Source organism: Planococcus citri, chromosome 4 (assembly GCF_950023065.1).
Source record: "Planococcus citri chromosome 4, ihPlaCitr1.1, whole genome shotgun sequence".
NCBI classification, from domain to species: Eukaryota; Metazoa; Arthropoda; class Insecta; order Hemiptera; family Pseudococcidae; genus Planococcus; species Planococcus citri.
This window is the reverse complement of record NC_088680.1, coordinates 52,485,614-52,501,215: the sequence shown is the minus strand read 5'-3', so window position 1 is coordinate 52,501,215 and position 15,602 is coordinate 52,485,614. Positions and strand designations below refer to the sequence as shown.

At 37.0% G+C, this 15,602-nt stretch overlaps 1 protein-coding gene across 3 annotated transcripts in view; it reads left to right on the top strand.

Annotated features, from left to right (window-relative positions):
* The window catches only part of LOC135842639 (fatty acyl-CoA reductase wat-like), a 39,509-nt gene extending 23,907 nt beyond the window's left edge, over positions 1-15,602 (top strand). For all 3 annotated transcript variants that reach the window (XM_065360190.1, XM_065360189.1, XM_065360188.1), the window contains exons 6-10: positions 11,507-11,616; positions 11,688-11,880; positions 11,962-12,237; positions 12,368-12,622; positions 15,427-15,602. In XM_065360190.1, coding sequence (XP_065216262.1) covers positions 11,507-11,616; positions 11,688-11,880; positions 11,962-12,237; positions 12,368-12,622; positions 15,427-15,532 — 940 coding nt within the window. In that variant the 3' untranslated portion in view covers positions 15,533-15,602. The remainder of the gene's footprint in view (positions 1-11,506; positions 11,617-11,687; positions 11,881-11,961; positions 12,238-12,367; positions 12,623-15,426) is intronic.

Genomic DNA, 15,602 nt, shown 5'->3' with positions numbered 1-15,602 from the left:
ATGTGTTGCTCACAAACAGCACAACGTGATCTACGCCATCTTTGTCTTTCTGGTATGCCACCGCATTCATGGCATCTTGGGTGAAACTCGTTTCTAGGTAGAAATCTGCACCATCAATGGGAGTGGCTAATTTGAATTCTTTACGATACTCGTTTTCCAACATCTCTAATGCATTTTGCTGCTCTTCACCCCACTTGAAGTTTTCTTTTCGAGTCACTTCATAAAGTGGCACTGCTAGCTGCTGATAATCTGCGATGAAGCGCTTGTAGAATCCAACAATTCCCAAAAATGCCATAACTTCTTTTTCATTTTTGAGTTTGAATTCGCCTTTCTTGTTGGTGTGCTTCTTTTTGAATTCATCAAGCTTTTGGAGCTTTTTATTTTGCTTCAAAATTGCCCCAGGCTGGAGTTGAAAACCAAGATGGTTGATACTTTTCTTGAAAAACTTTGATTTTCTTGGATTGAGCCTAAGTCCATTGTCTCTGATTATTTTCAGTGTATCAACGAGTAATTCCATCATCTCTTCGAAAGTCATCGCCTTGAGTAGCACATCGTCTACATACTTCGTTCTGCCTTTTTTTGTCTTCATGATGGTGTTTATCATTTTCACAAATAATGCAGATGACACTTTTAATCCATATGGCACCCTTATAAACTGGTGGACTTCTCCATCTACGATGAAAGCACAATACTTCCTATATGCTTCATGTAGTACCATCTGCCAAAATCCTGCCACAAAATCGAGGCAACAGTACATTTTGGCACGTCCGTCTGTTGTTATAATTCTATCAAGCAATGGAGCTTCATTGTAGTCATTTTCGAGTATAGGGTTCAATTCCATAGGATTCAAGCATAATCTCACCTCGCCATTTTTCTTGATATTTGCTACCAGCGCATTGATGTAAGGTGAGGTCGAAGGTTCAACAATCTTTTTGGCTATCATCACTCTGAGAGCTTCTCTCACGAGTGGCATCTGTTTGTTAGATGGAGTATACTTCGGACCATGGAATCTTTTGATATTCTTGGGATCCTTGAATCTCAATTTCATCGGCGGTCCTGTCCATTTTCCCGGATACTTGCTGAATACACAGGCAAATTCTTTGAGTATGTCAAATGCTTTTTTAGCCTGTTTCTTCGTAATGGTTTCTTCATTTACAGCTTGCTCCAAATCCGATCTCAGTGTTTCCAAAAATACTTCTGGACCATCGTCCACATCTTCAGGCTCCATTTCCTGGTACTTATCAGCTGTGTTTGCTCTTTTGGATATGTGATCAATTTGCTCAACGCTCTTTTTCTTTACTCTGATTCGTCTGAGTGTAATCTCCTTTTTGTACTCCTCCTCAGTCATAAAGTTGAGTGTTTCAATCTTCTCTTGGCCTGGAGGGCAGCATGTGGCTCTTTTATTTTCCACATCAGTCTTAATTCCAAGTACCTTCATAGTTTTAGTACCAATTATAAAAGTCTGGTTACACCCTTTCATAATGTAGAATGGAATTTTGAGCTCGCATTCTCCAAATTTGAGTTTTGGCACAATCACATATCTGTATGTCTCTACCTTTGAATCGTCAGCCAAACAGCACACAATAGGTTTTTTCAGCATGATATACTGAACGCTGTCATAGTGATCTCTGAGCAGGATGTTCGCAGTTTCTTCTGATATTACATTAGGGGTTGCCCCGGTATCGAGCTGCGCTGGGTAGGTGGTGCCATCCATCGTAAGTGGCACTACACACGTGTCAAATTTATCTTTTTCTCTGAGGATTTGCTCTCTGACTCGAGCCTCAATTTCCTCTCTGCGCAGCGGTGGTTTAGGTGTAATTGGTTGCTGGATTAGATTCATCGAAGTTCCTGCTGTCGGTTGTGCACTCTGAGTTGTGTTTTGAGGCACATGTGTTGAATTTTGAGATATACATGTTGTGTTGGGGGGCTTAGGCGTTGCCCCAGTCACGTGGTTGACTGTTATTTTTAACTTCTCTGATGCCCCAGCGGATTTAACAGGTGTTTGCAACGTCTCTGATAAGTTTCGTTCCTCCTCATGGGGGGAGGGGATTCCTATCTTGTTGAGTAGCTTTTGGAGCGCTTGAGGTTTCATGAACTTTTTTAACTTCTCTATTTTCTTTACAGCATCAGCGACTTCCTTTTCGATGTTTTTAGGAATGTCTGAGTTTTTCTTTTCGATCAGGGTTTTCTTCTTTACTATTTCATATTGCAAGCCATCTTCCTCAGTTATAACTTCTCTACTCTCTTCAGTCTGAGTGCCATGTTGCTCAGTGCCATTCTCAGGAGGTTTCTTCTGATGCCAATCGTAATTGTACATTTTATCCATCTCTTGGAACAACTCTGTTTTGCGTGCAAATCTTGGATAATATCTGCCATTTTTTCTGCTCAAATGGAATTTATGCATCACTGGCATCATGTTGTAATCTTTATCAACACGAAATTGACGCTTATATCGATCTTGTGAGTCTCTTTTCAAGTCCAAAAATAAGGCAGCAGGAGACCACCAAAATGACACAACATCGTCTTCCAGTGACTCTAGCGCTCTTCTGTAGGCAAAATACTTGTCCATTGATACTGGATTACTTGCAGAAGTTTTTGGCTTTACCAGTGGGAACAGCAAAATGATTTTTTCAAATCCTTTCTGCTTTAAATTGTCCAGAATTTGCTTCGCATAATTTTTCACAACACTCGAAGCCATGTCTGAGTAGTTCAGTTCATATTGAGCCAGTGATATAATGGCTTTTTTCTTCGTAAAGGTGGCTGCTCTGATGGCTGTTTTCAGATCGCTGATGTTGATCTGTTCTTTGAGATAAGGCTGAGTGATTTCAGGCCTTCGTCGTGGTATTATATTTGCTAAAAATACGGCGAGTGAATCTCCAATGAGTTCAAACTCTTCTTGTGGTAGCTCATGGAATTGCTCCACTTGTGCTAATTTGCACTCGTCAGCTACTCGTTTCCCGACGGCAATCCTGCTGAATCAATTGATCCCTCAGGCGAGGTAGGGGGGGACTGTTGCTCCTCTGAGCTTTCATTCTCTGATGGTGTTTCTTCCTTACTCATTTGATTAACACCATGTGTCTTTTTCTTCGGTTTTTTATACTTAGATTCATCTTTTCTGTCTTTTTGGTAGCTTTTGGTAGTCTCTGATTTGGGCTGACTTTTATTTTTATCGTAGGTTGGCTTTTTATACTTGTCAGTTGTGCGCTCACTTTTGTTTTCATTGGTATTATTCCGAGCTGTATAGGAACTGGAGCGCCTATCAGTGCCACCAAAACTGGATCGACGATTCTCTGATCTTTGTTGTGTATTTCGAGTCTGAGTAGCAGGCCTTTCTGGTTCAGGAGGTCTCTGAGCAAATTCTTCAACACGAGTCATTCCACTCAGTCTTTTCTCGAAAACGTTGATATCTTGCAATTCAATCTCAGTGAAGCGAGGTCTGAGGCTGGGTGTCATTTTATAGTATATCATCATAATGATATCTTCGAATGGTGAATTTGTCGTTTTGAGCACTTTCAGCCATATCATCAATTCTGAACATTGTGTGGTTGAAGATGTTTTACACACTGGCATATTTCTGAAATGGTTTCTAGCCTCAGAGGACCCCAAGCACAATCGATGAAATCTTTTCTCAATTGATAATAATCAGTATTGTTTTCTTGCAAATCTTTCCAAGGTGCCATATGAATCAGCTTATCATCAATCAGGACCATTAGGGCATCGCAATACTGGCTTTGGGATACTTGGTATGGCTGCATACGTCTTTCAAATCGGTGCAAGAAGTTGTAAACTTGGTACTTATTATCTTCCGAATATCTTACCCCAAATTCACGCAATCTGTCTGGTCTTATGTTGACATTTGAATTCCCAAATCTGATTCTATAATTCAGTTTACGTTCTGGGGGGTTGTTTTGCTGCTCACGTTCAGCCTGAATCCATCTAGGATCAATCTGCACTTCTTGATCGTCGTCGTTTCCGTGTCGATCATTCGCTCGATCATCGCGTCGATCATCGCGTCGATCATCTCGTCGATCATCTCTGTTGTCGCGATTATAGTTACTGCTATTACTGCTGCCGTCGAAGCTGTTACGATTGTTGTTGTTATAATCACTGCTTCGATCGCTATTTCGATCATCTCTGTTATCTCGATCATTTCTGCTGTCTCGTCGATCACGGCTGCCTCGATCGTTGTTTCTATTATCTCTGTTATCTCGATCGTTGTTTCGGTAATCTCTGCTATCTCGATCATTTCGATGGTCTCGATCGTTGTTTCTATCATCTCTGTTTGATCGTGATTCTCTTGACGATGATCTATCGCGATTAGGTCTGTTATCATGCGTTCGATAGCTATTGTTACTGCTACCATTGTTGCCACATCTCTCGTTACTGCGGCTGTCGTTATCGGTGTTGCCCCTGTAGGGGGCGGGGGACCTTGATCGATCTCTAGATCCTCTCCTTCCTCGGAAAAGATCTGCGCCTTTGCCTGGATTTACACTGCTGCGACTGGCAGTGTTATCGGCATTGCTACTGTTTACGTTGTGCACAACTGTCGGCACAACAGGGGGCTGGTAGGGTGGTTCTTCTGGATCATGAAGCTCTGCTATGAAACCGTCAACGTGATCTTTCCATGATAAATACTCGGCTCTTTCGATCTGCATATTTTCTTGATCTTCTAAGTACTGCATTTGAATCTGATGCATTAAATTACTCATGTACATATTTCTCTCTTTCATTTTGTTTATAATGAGCACGTGAGAGGTGAGTACTCGATCAGTAGTTTCCCTGTAGGCTCTGAAGGTTGTTCTCATCTCTGATCTTAGGTCATTGATCCTCTTCTCGTGATCTTTTTTGAGATCTGATTTCATTCTGGCCATTTGAGCACGTAGCTCTAGATATAAGTGACCTACATCCTCTCTGGTTCTTGAAATCGCCTTTTCAGAGTCAACTACTCGACTACTAATGGTGTCTTCATTTTTATCGTGATTATCAGATGCAGCATAGGCCCATTTTCGAAAAATTAACTCGTCCTGAGATAATGGCGCTGGATATTGCTCATCAGGCTTTTTCTCAATTTTCAAATCAATTTTCTTCTCAAAATTCACAGGGTCAAAACTGCAAATTTGGGCCATTTTGGATTCAGCAATATTTTTTAAACATCTCTCTGATCGGTTTATTTCATCTTCGAGTTCATATTCCAGTTCATTTTGGTTTATCGATGCATCAGGATTTTCGAATCCTGTCATCAGTGCACTGCTTCCAGCTATAGCTTCGTCGGCACCATTCGCATCTATTTCGTCTAAGTCAGTTTTTAAAAAATCCAAATCACCATCCTCGAGTGCCTCCTGATATTCCTGGGAATCGATCCGAATTTCAGCACTCCGCCATTCCCTTCTCTGATCCAAAATGTTCTCGTGCAAGCTGCGCAATAATTTTCGATCTCTAATTTTAGGTGGCTTCGATTTAGGTGTTTTTTGAATTCCTAATTGTTCTCGGCGTCGAAAATCAGCATCTTTCGCAGCATTTCTGGTCGAACGTCTCAGCTGCTTTTTACCGTTATTCTGATTTTCATTTAAACATCTCTGATTTTCATTTACACATCTCTGATTTACGCCGTCACTGTCATATTCTCTGATTTCAGGTCGCAATTGTGTCACACGTGTATCCAAGTTGATCGATGGAAAACTGGATCGTCGCGAATTGTCAATTCCAGGATTTGGAGAATTATTTTCAGCCGTCATCTCATATAGTCGTCGCATCCGTTCAGGTAATAATTCAAGAAATTCATCCGATAAATATTCCAAATTATTCGTAGCCATTATCGAACTTTGTAACTTCTCTGTTTCAGGTACGTGGTACAAGCTTTTACAACGTTCGGCGCTTGACCTTGAGCTTTCGTGTCAAGCTTGTTCAACTGTGCTCGGTTTTTCCAAACCAAAGCTTGTCGAACTTGGTATGAAAGCTCTATTTATTACGCGATTTTCGACACTTTTTCGCGATTTTTTCGAGAATAAAAACTCACGTACCTGTTCTGATGAACGTTGCGGTCGCCAAGTTGACCGTTGGTTGATTGTTGCAGTCGCCTGGTTGACTGGTTGGTCGCCTCGTTGACCAAATTGGACCGAAATTTTTCCGAATAAACGATAAAAAAAAATTCGCGATTTCTTCGAATCGTCTCTGTGAGGTGAAACCTCAAATGGAAAACTAGTTTCCAATGCAATAAATTGCAATTTGCGTCTTACGAGCGCAATTGTAGGCTAGGCCTGAGAACACGCGGTGTGCCTCGTTTTCGACTAAAACGTCTCTGCTTGCGCCTAAATATTGCAATAAATGCAATTTTGAAAAGCCCTGGGTTAGAGAACCACGCTTGGGCGCCAAATATGTGGTGGTTTGGGAGGTCTTTACTTTGAGGGAGACTTCGCCAAGACCAGCGTGCATATAATAAGCCCAGGGAACCTAAACTTGCCCGATATCCTTGCGAAAGATATCAAATTGCATTGATGTTGAGACACCTCATAAATGATCATAAGACCGCTAAATGTTCGTAATGTTTTATTCACTTCTCTGGTATAACACACGCGAAGATTTATAATAAAACACACTACACATTATTGAATAAAATACACTTGTAGTATCGACTACAAGCGGAAGCTCTGAACTTGCTACCTTACGCTAGCACCAGTGAAAATATACCTAACGAACTTTCAAAGCTCGAAGCTCGGAGTGGCGCATCTCGAACTACTTCGATAGAGTGCACTACTCGTAAGCAGTGCTGCCACTCCGACAGGAACACAACTTCCCTCTAGGTGGAAGCTGCGGGCGCATCCCCTACCGGTACAAAACTATATTTTTGTACAGATAATATAAGTTGCAGTCTTAATTTTTGAAGAAACACTGAAAACCTCATTTTTGAAGGAAAAATGGAAATTTCACGAAACAAAATCTACATATAAAACTTTGCTTTTAAAAAAAGTCGTTGGAGAAAGAGTTTCTTGGAAAAAGTAGGTACCTACTTCTTCTACAAAATTGTTTGTTGTGAAACAAAATTTCTTTTTGACGTAAACTTTCAAAAATGAAGGTCTCATTTTCAAAGAAAATTTTTTATTTGAGAAAACTTCTTTTTTTAGAGGCCACTTTCTCCAATAAGTATACAGTAGTTATGACACAAAAGTAACCAGTTGACAAAAAATACCCAAAAATTGCAGATAGAAAAAAAAGCTTAAAACAAAAGTTGTAGAGCGTGAAAAAATTACACAATTCTGTCTAATCAATTAATCATATTTTGAAACCGGTTCATTGGTTCGCTTTTGGAAACCAGTTTTTGACAATCACCAAAAAATTGGAGATAGAGAAAAAAGCTTGAAACAAAAGTTGTAGAGTGTAGAAAATTGAACCATTTTCGCTGGTCGGATTTTGAAACCAGTTCCTTAATTTACAACCAGTTATCAAAAATTACATACGAATTGGAGATCGAGAAAAAAACTTGAAACAATAGTTGCAGGGCGTAAAAAATCACACAATTCTGTTCAATCACATTTTGAAACCAGTTCATTGGTTCTCATTTAGCAACCAGTTTTTTACAATCACCTAAAAATTGAAGATGGAGAAAAAAGCTTGAAAACAGTTTTAGAAAGTGAAATATTGAACTATTTTTGCTGATAAGATTTTGAAAATGGCTTGTCAATTTGCAACCAGGTAACTTTTGATGGCTTGCTGTGAATTAATTAACCGGTTTCAAAATCTGATTCATGAAAAAAGTTGAATTTTTCACACTCTACAACGTTCTCCATCTCCAATTGTTAGGCGATTGTCAAAAACATGGTTGCTAAATGCAAACCAATGAACCGGTTTCAAAATGTAACTGCAAAGAATTGTGTGATTTTTCACGCCCTGCAATTTTTGTTTCGAGTTTTTTTCTCGATCTCCAATTTGTAGGTAATTTTTGATAACTGGTTGCAAATTAAGGAACCGGTTTCAAAATCCGATCAGCGAAAATGGTTCAATTTTTTACACTCTACAACTTTTGTTTCTAGCTTTTTTCTCTATATCTCCAATTTTTTTGTGATTGTCAAAAACTGGTTGCTAAATGCAAACCAATGAACCGGTTTCAAAATGTGATTAGACAGAATTGTGTAATTTTTCACGCTCTATACAACTTTTGTTTCAAGCTTTTTTTTCTATCTGTAATTTTTGGGTATTTTTTGTCAACTGGTTGCAAATTAATGAACTGTGTTCAAAAAATTCATGCCACGTTTTTGTCGCCTTAGTTTTTGACCAAACCGGTTTTACAACTTGTAGATAACCTGTGCATGGGCCTGAAATTTGCAAGGTCGCTTTTGAAAACACTTACTCTTTCCTACTCAACGCCTCTTCATTCATCTCGCTAGCCCTTTCCACTTGGAAATAAAAGCCACCGGCATGGCACTACTTTTGTGTTATACTGTACATATATATTATATTTTTTTGAAAACAAAATTTTCAATTTTTGGGGGAGGGGGGAGGAACTTTTTTACTGGGGAAAACTTGTGGAGAAATTCTGTTTTGAAAAAAAAAAAACAAAAACAAACTTACTTTATGGGAGAGAGGAAGTTTGAAAAATTTTCAGGAGGCTCTCATTTTTTTACCCCGGGCTTACATTGGCTCTCAGTGGTACTGGTACTGCCAACCCAAGTACATACTAACATGACCGTATGAGCTCAAAATTCAATATTTTTCATCTCTAAAAGAAGCATGATTTTAAAATTTTAAAACTTTTAAATTTTGTTCTAAGAGGTTGAAAATTTCAAAAAATATAGGAAAAAAAGAAGGGAATGGCTGGATGCCTTATAAAGTTCTAAAGTAGGGATAACATATTTTTTGGAGCTCAAAAGTCGATGCAACATGCTCAAAAAATTCAAAAGCACTTTTATTAACAATATTTAGAACTTCAAGGTCAATATTTTTGAAAAAAAATTAAATTTCAAGCAATATATACCCACCTATGTCATAAAACATGAAACGGATGATTTTAAATAAATTTTGTGAATTTTTTGATCCCATCCCACCCTCAAGTTGTTGGTTTTCATGAAAAAAAAATTGTTTCAAAATTTCAGTTCTACAACTTGAAATTAAATGAGACTGAGAAGCCTCACAAAATCATAATTACAAGTTGGAAAAAATGAAAAAAAATGCAGATACAAACATTTTTCCTTTCTGCATCAGAATTCTTTTGAATAATCTCATTTTCAAAGAAACCCCCCCTTGGGCCCCCAAGCTATTTTTGTTTCTTGTATGGAGACCCCAAAATGAAAAAAACAAAACTAAATATTAAATTGAAGTAGGTATCTAGAGAACGTTTTTTTAAAAATTTCCCTACCTTCTACTGTCCTTTTCCCTCCAAACAATTGGTTCGTTAGCCCTCGGCCTTTTCAACTATATTGGTCCTTTCATATGAAGCCCCCCCCCTCCAATGCAAAAAAATGGGAAAAACTCAATGATAACCTCCCTTACAGTCTTCATTTATGTAGTTCGTTTTGAGAAAAGGTGCAGGGAATTTTTTCAGGGAAATCAGAATTTTTTTTTGAAAAAGGAGTTAGGTATAGGTACCTACTTTGAGAAATTTATGAACAGAAATCCAAAGTTATTCATTGATTTTTTTCAGTTTTTCCTGCATAGAAGGCAACACTATTTCGGGATCGAGAAAGATTTTGTCAAGGTCGATCACAATAAATGAAAATTGAAAACGACGAGTAAAACGTCGTGTGACAAGTTTTAGAGAGCACTGAATTCGAATATTTATTCCAATATTTTTTCATACGAGCTCTTGGAATCACTTCGCACCTAAACCGTTAATTTTGAAAAAGATAAAATAAAAAGTGATTTGTAGAATGTCGATTTCTATCAACTCGAACTCAAATACTTACTGGTTTATTTTTCAAATTCAACCTGTTTGATTCCCTCCTCTCCACCATCAATGCCATTAAAATTTAACAAAATGATCAAAAAAATTGAAAACACCATTTGACACGTCGTTTGATCGTTTATCAAAGTTTTGAGGGTCCTTATTGGGATTGGGCTATTGAGTTCAAATATCAACTTTTTTTTTGGAAAGTGCCTTTCAAGAGCATTTTTGCTACCAAGTTTGAAGAAAAAAAAAACAATATAAATTTGATAGGTACCTACTCAAGACATTGATATTCCAAATCAACCCACCTTAAACTTACAGCCATTTTTGAACTCACTCGACTGGTGTAAAAAAAATCCCGCCAACAACTTTTTTCATGCCCATTAAACAAATAAGTGAAAAAAAAATACCCACACAATCTGTAGGTAGGCATTCGAACAAAAAGTAATCTTGCATAAATTCTTTTCAAAAGCAAAGGCATAAAAAAATGGCGAAATTTCGCGATAGAAAAAAAAAACGCCAACTTTACGACACGAGCTCGGTGACTCGTCGACTAATTAAAACAGTCACAGTTTGCGAGCATAGCTTTGAAAAATAAATTGTAAACATCATAAAAGGAAATTCCGCTTCTCTTTAATTGCAACTGAACTCAATTTCCAGAGAGATCTGATCTTCAGTAGTGAAATAAAAAAAAAAAAAAAGATGAAAGTATACGTTACAAAACCGCCTCGTCGCTTTGTAAAAAGGTTAAAAACCTGGAAATGTTGCTTTTCGGTTTCAAGCGAATGGAAAACTTTATTTTACTGCTAAAACTGTGTAATTTTTCACGACCGCATTTATACTTGAGGCGAATAACTACGGTACGACTGACTCGGCTGCATCTTGGTTATATACTTGGCACAGGGAAAAAAACGAGAAAATGATTGATTCCGTAAAGAAGTGCGACCGTGGCCGTTTTCTACGACCGTAGAAATTCCCTTTAGTGTATTATAAAGGAGAAAAAAAAATTTTCGACCAAACGATCGTCGCTGCGAAGTATTTATAAGGTTATATACTATAAAAGCGTGTAAAAAAGCTAAAAAGAAATCCGCTCGTATTAGAGATGAAATGAACGAATACTTGTGCTTTTGTTGAAACGACAAATGCAAATTTCAACCATAAAAACTTGCCGAAAGATCTTTCGAATAAAAGATTATGTAAAAAAATTTCCATTCTGTATTGTACACCTCTCCAACAATATTCTCGACATGAAAAAGTTTTGTTTTTCGATTCAATTCAAACGTAAAAAACTCTCACGTTCGAAACCACTCGAATTGTAAAATTTTCCAAGCTAGATGGTAAATTTGACCGTAATGAATCAGCTTGTCGTTTCAGCAAAAAACTCAAATCTACGTAAACTTTCGTTCTAGATTTTAATTAAACGATTTTAATTTAAACTCTCGTAGTGCTGATATTGAAATAATGTCACTAGAATCGATATTATTTGTTGAAAAATGTGAATTTAATTTGCGAATATTTCTTCGTGTAACTCGCATCTCGTCGCCTATTTATTATTTACGAGCAAAATTATTTGTATGTACAAACTTGGTTCGATTTTCGTCGATAATTCTTATCTCATTTCTGATTCAGTATACTAAATGGTCGATTCAATACTTACACGATGACAAAAGGTATCGCCGAAGAAGTTGTAGCTAAACACAGACACGAACTTCCAGTCGCCATATTCAGACCATCGATAGGTAGGTATCAACTTGCGAAATAGGTAGGTACCACTTTTGACACTTGAACTGAACTTTTCTCCTTCACGTAGTTACCGCAACTGTATCTGATCCTTTGACTTGCTGGACGAATAATATCTACGGAGCGACTGGAGTATTTGTAGGTTCTGGTGTTGGATTTTTAAGAACATTGTATTGTGATCCGGATTGCAAAGCTGAGATCGTTCCGGCAGATCGAGTCGTCAGTGGTTTAATCGCAGTTCCTTTACATATTCAGAAAAATTAGTGAGTCAATATTAGAAAAATGTTAATAAAGATGATGAAAATGTGGTTAATTTTGAAAAAATTGATATTTCTCCCGAATAGTTACAATGCATCGCAAGATACGAGTAGAAGCTTGGTGAAAGATCCTGTGTATAATTTTGTGGCCAATCAGTCGAATGTTCTCACGTGGGGTTCATTACAAGAGGTTATGATTGGTTTAGCCAAAGAAAGATCTTTAGCTACTGATACGATGATTTGGACTTTTCACCTTTCGTTAGATAAACATTACACTCTCTGGTTGATAAAATACTTTTTATTCCATCTATTCCCAGCACCTTTCTTCATGCTAATGGAGCTTATCATGAAACAAAAACCAAGGTATAAACTTTTTTCCGTTATAATTATACATGTGTAGGTATTTAGCGGACTTGAAACATGTCTACGTCAGTCATACCTATATCGTATGTAAACTATATAATAATGAGGAAATTTATTCATTCGGTTTTAGGATATGGAACGGTTACATAAAATTATACAAGTATACACAGCTGTATTCGTTTTTCATGGTTCGATCGTGGCAAATTGGTGAAACGAACACCAAAGATTTATACAACTCGATGACTCGTGAGGATAAATTATTGTTCAATTGCAAAACGGAAATTGATTGGGATTATTACTTCTTTTACATGACCAAAGGTTTAGGAAACTATATAGTCAAGTTTAACTGGAACAACAGCCATAAAGTTCAAACGAGAGCAAAAATGTAAGTACGAATAGATAATTAATTGGGATTTCTAGATGAGTAGATAGCTAGGTAGTATAGGTACCTATTTCTTTGATGGCTGAAGACCTGTATTATGTGAACTCGAATCAAAAATGAAGTCAAGCCTTTCAATTTTGCTTTCTTTCGATGTTTAGTGAACGTGAAATTATCTTTATCAGTGCCTAATATTAGCAGCCCTCAGTGCTTTGTCGCTCGTTCCTCCAATTTTAGGAAATCGAAGCAAAAAAAAAAAAACTCAACAAAGAAGCACAACTGGCAAAAAAAAATTGAATCCGATGAAGCTAAGTCAAAAGAGCATACGATAATACATCACTATAGGTAGCTCGAAATTTAAAGTCCCAAAATGCATTTTTCGATTTTTGGCGATTTTTTTATTTTCGCGTCAAAAATGCAAAAAAAAACCACAAAACTTTGAATTGACTCAGAATGCTGAAATTCAGTATATACCCTATTTATGACCTTCCAAATCGATTGAAACCATTTTCGAACTGTTTTGAGCAATTCTAGAGCCTCCAGTTGAATTTCGAAAGTGAAATTTCCACAAAGTTTTACTCAATGAAGTTGGAAAGCTAAAATTCATTTTACACTCTAATTTTAACATCTTGAGTCGATTGAAAGAGAGGTTTAAAACTGTTCTGGAGCTTCCAGCCATATTTTGAAAATTTCAGAGTTTCAAAAAGTGTCAACTAATTTTGAAATAGGTGGCTTGTAATATTTATATGCTCGGTTTGGATTTAGCTTTCTCTGGCTCAAATTTTTTTGCATCCTTATCAGAATTTGGTATGATATTTCGATTTTTTCACCAATTGAAGGTCATTAAGTTCGAATAAGTAGGAATGGTACCTTACAAAGAAGGTATCCCAACCGGCATGAAATCCCTCCCCCCCCCCTTCACTAAAAAAAACCACCACCAGAGCAAATTTCAGCAGCTAAGATTCATTTCTCGATTTTTGGTGTTTTTTTGTTTGAAATTTAATCCACTTCTTAAAAAAACATTTAAAATTTGGTCAAGTTGAAGGAACAGATTGAAATTCAGTTTATACCTGCCCTATTTTCAACCTCACAAATCCACTGGTGATGGTTTTGAGCCGCTTTGGATTCTCCAACGAATTTTCACAACTCTCCAGTTTTTGAAAAATGTTATGAATGGAGTTGAATCAAAATGTAGGAAAAAATCAAAAGTTTACCAGATTGACCTAGAAAGCTGAAATTAGGGATAGGTATACCCTATTTTTGACCTGCAAAATTGGTTGGAAACTGTTTCAAACAGTTTTGAGCAGTTCTGGAGGAGCCTCCAGCAGATTTTTAAAACTCAAAATTCCCACAAAATTTCATCAAATGGAGTTGGAAAGCCAAAATTTATTCTGTAAACTAATTTCAAATCACTACGAAGTCGACTTCAAGTGAATTTCAAGTTATTTTGGAGCCTCCAGGAGATTTTTGAAACTGGGAAAATTTCATCTAGTGGAGATGGAAAGCTAAAATTAACTTTGCACTCCAATTTTAACACCCATTGAAAACGATTTCATGTAGGTTCAAGTTATTTTGGAGCCTTTAGCGACTTTTTGAAAATTACTGGAGTCTCCACCAGATTTTCGAAACTTGAAATTTTCACAACATTTTATCTAATGGGATTACCAAGTCGAAATTTACTCTGAAAACTAATTTCAATACAATATGAAGTCGACTGCATGGAGGTTTCAAGTGGTTTTGAAGCTTCCAGCTACTTTTTGGAAATTTCAATTTTCCTAAAAACGTCATGAAATTTTTCAAAAAGTCACTGGAGGCTCCGAATGACTTAAACCTACCTGAAGTCGTCTTCAGAGGGTGTTAAAATTGGGGTGCAGCGATAATTTTGGCTTTCCATCTCCATTTGAAGTTTCAAAAATCTACTGAAAGCTCCAGAAATTTTCAAAAAGTCACTGGAAGCTCCAAAATGACTTGAACCCACCTGAAATCGTTTTTCAGAGGGTGTTAAAATTGGAGTGCAGAGTTAATATTAGCTTTCATCTCCATTTGATGAAATTTCGGGGAAATTTCAAGTTTAAAAAATCTACTGGAGGCTCCAGTAATTTTCAAAAAATCGCTGGAGGCTCCAAAACGACTTGAAATTCACCTACAGTCGACTTCGTAGTGAATTGAAATTAGTTTGCAGAATGAATTTCGACTTTCCAACTCCAGTTGATGAAATTTTGTGGGAATTTCGAGTTTTACAAATCTATTGGAGGCTCCTCCAGAACTGCTCAAAACTGTTTGAAACAGTTTTCAATCGATTTTGCAGGTCAAAAATAGGGTATATCCCAAATTTCAGCTTTCTATGTGAATTTCGTAAGATTTTGATTTTTTCCACATTTTGGCCAAAATTTGATTTTTTGAAAATTCACCAAAAATCGAAAAAGACACCTTAGCACTTGAAATTTTGACAGGTGATGAATTTTTGCCTGCTCTTTCGATTTACCTTTGTACGGTTTAAAAAATTTCGTGCAAGTCTTATGTTGGAACGCAAAATCTGCGATTTCGGCTACTTTTTTTTGAGGACAGGGGCTAGAAATGTTCCTTAGGACTTCCCCTTTAAGAAAAAAGTTGTCCCGAAGGATCTGCAGGGGGTGCAATTGATCCGCCCCCCCCCCAACTATTAGTCTCTCTCCCTACCGTCTTTGTATGTCTTGATGGAAAAATAATGGAGGTTTACAACATGTAACTTAATTAGTTTTAAAGTTATCGCAGAATTCTAGTAGATACTTAATTATTCATGGAATTTTTTTCTATTGTTTATTTTTCAGTTTGGGTATCATCGATCGAGCTTTAATTTGGAGTGCCCGTGGACTAATGTTTTTGTTAGGGTTTAAATTAATATTAGCAGTGATCAATTATTTCTTAGTTGTTTGAGTTCTAAATATACGCACCTTCTTATACTCATTTCATTTTATACTTAAATAAATTTTCTTTTGTAACACAA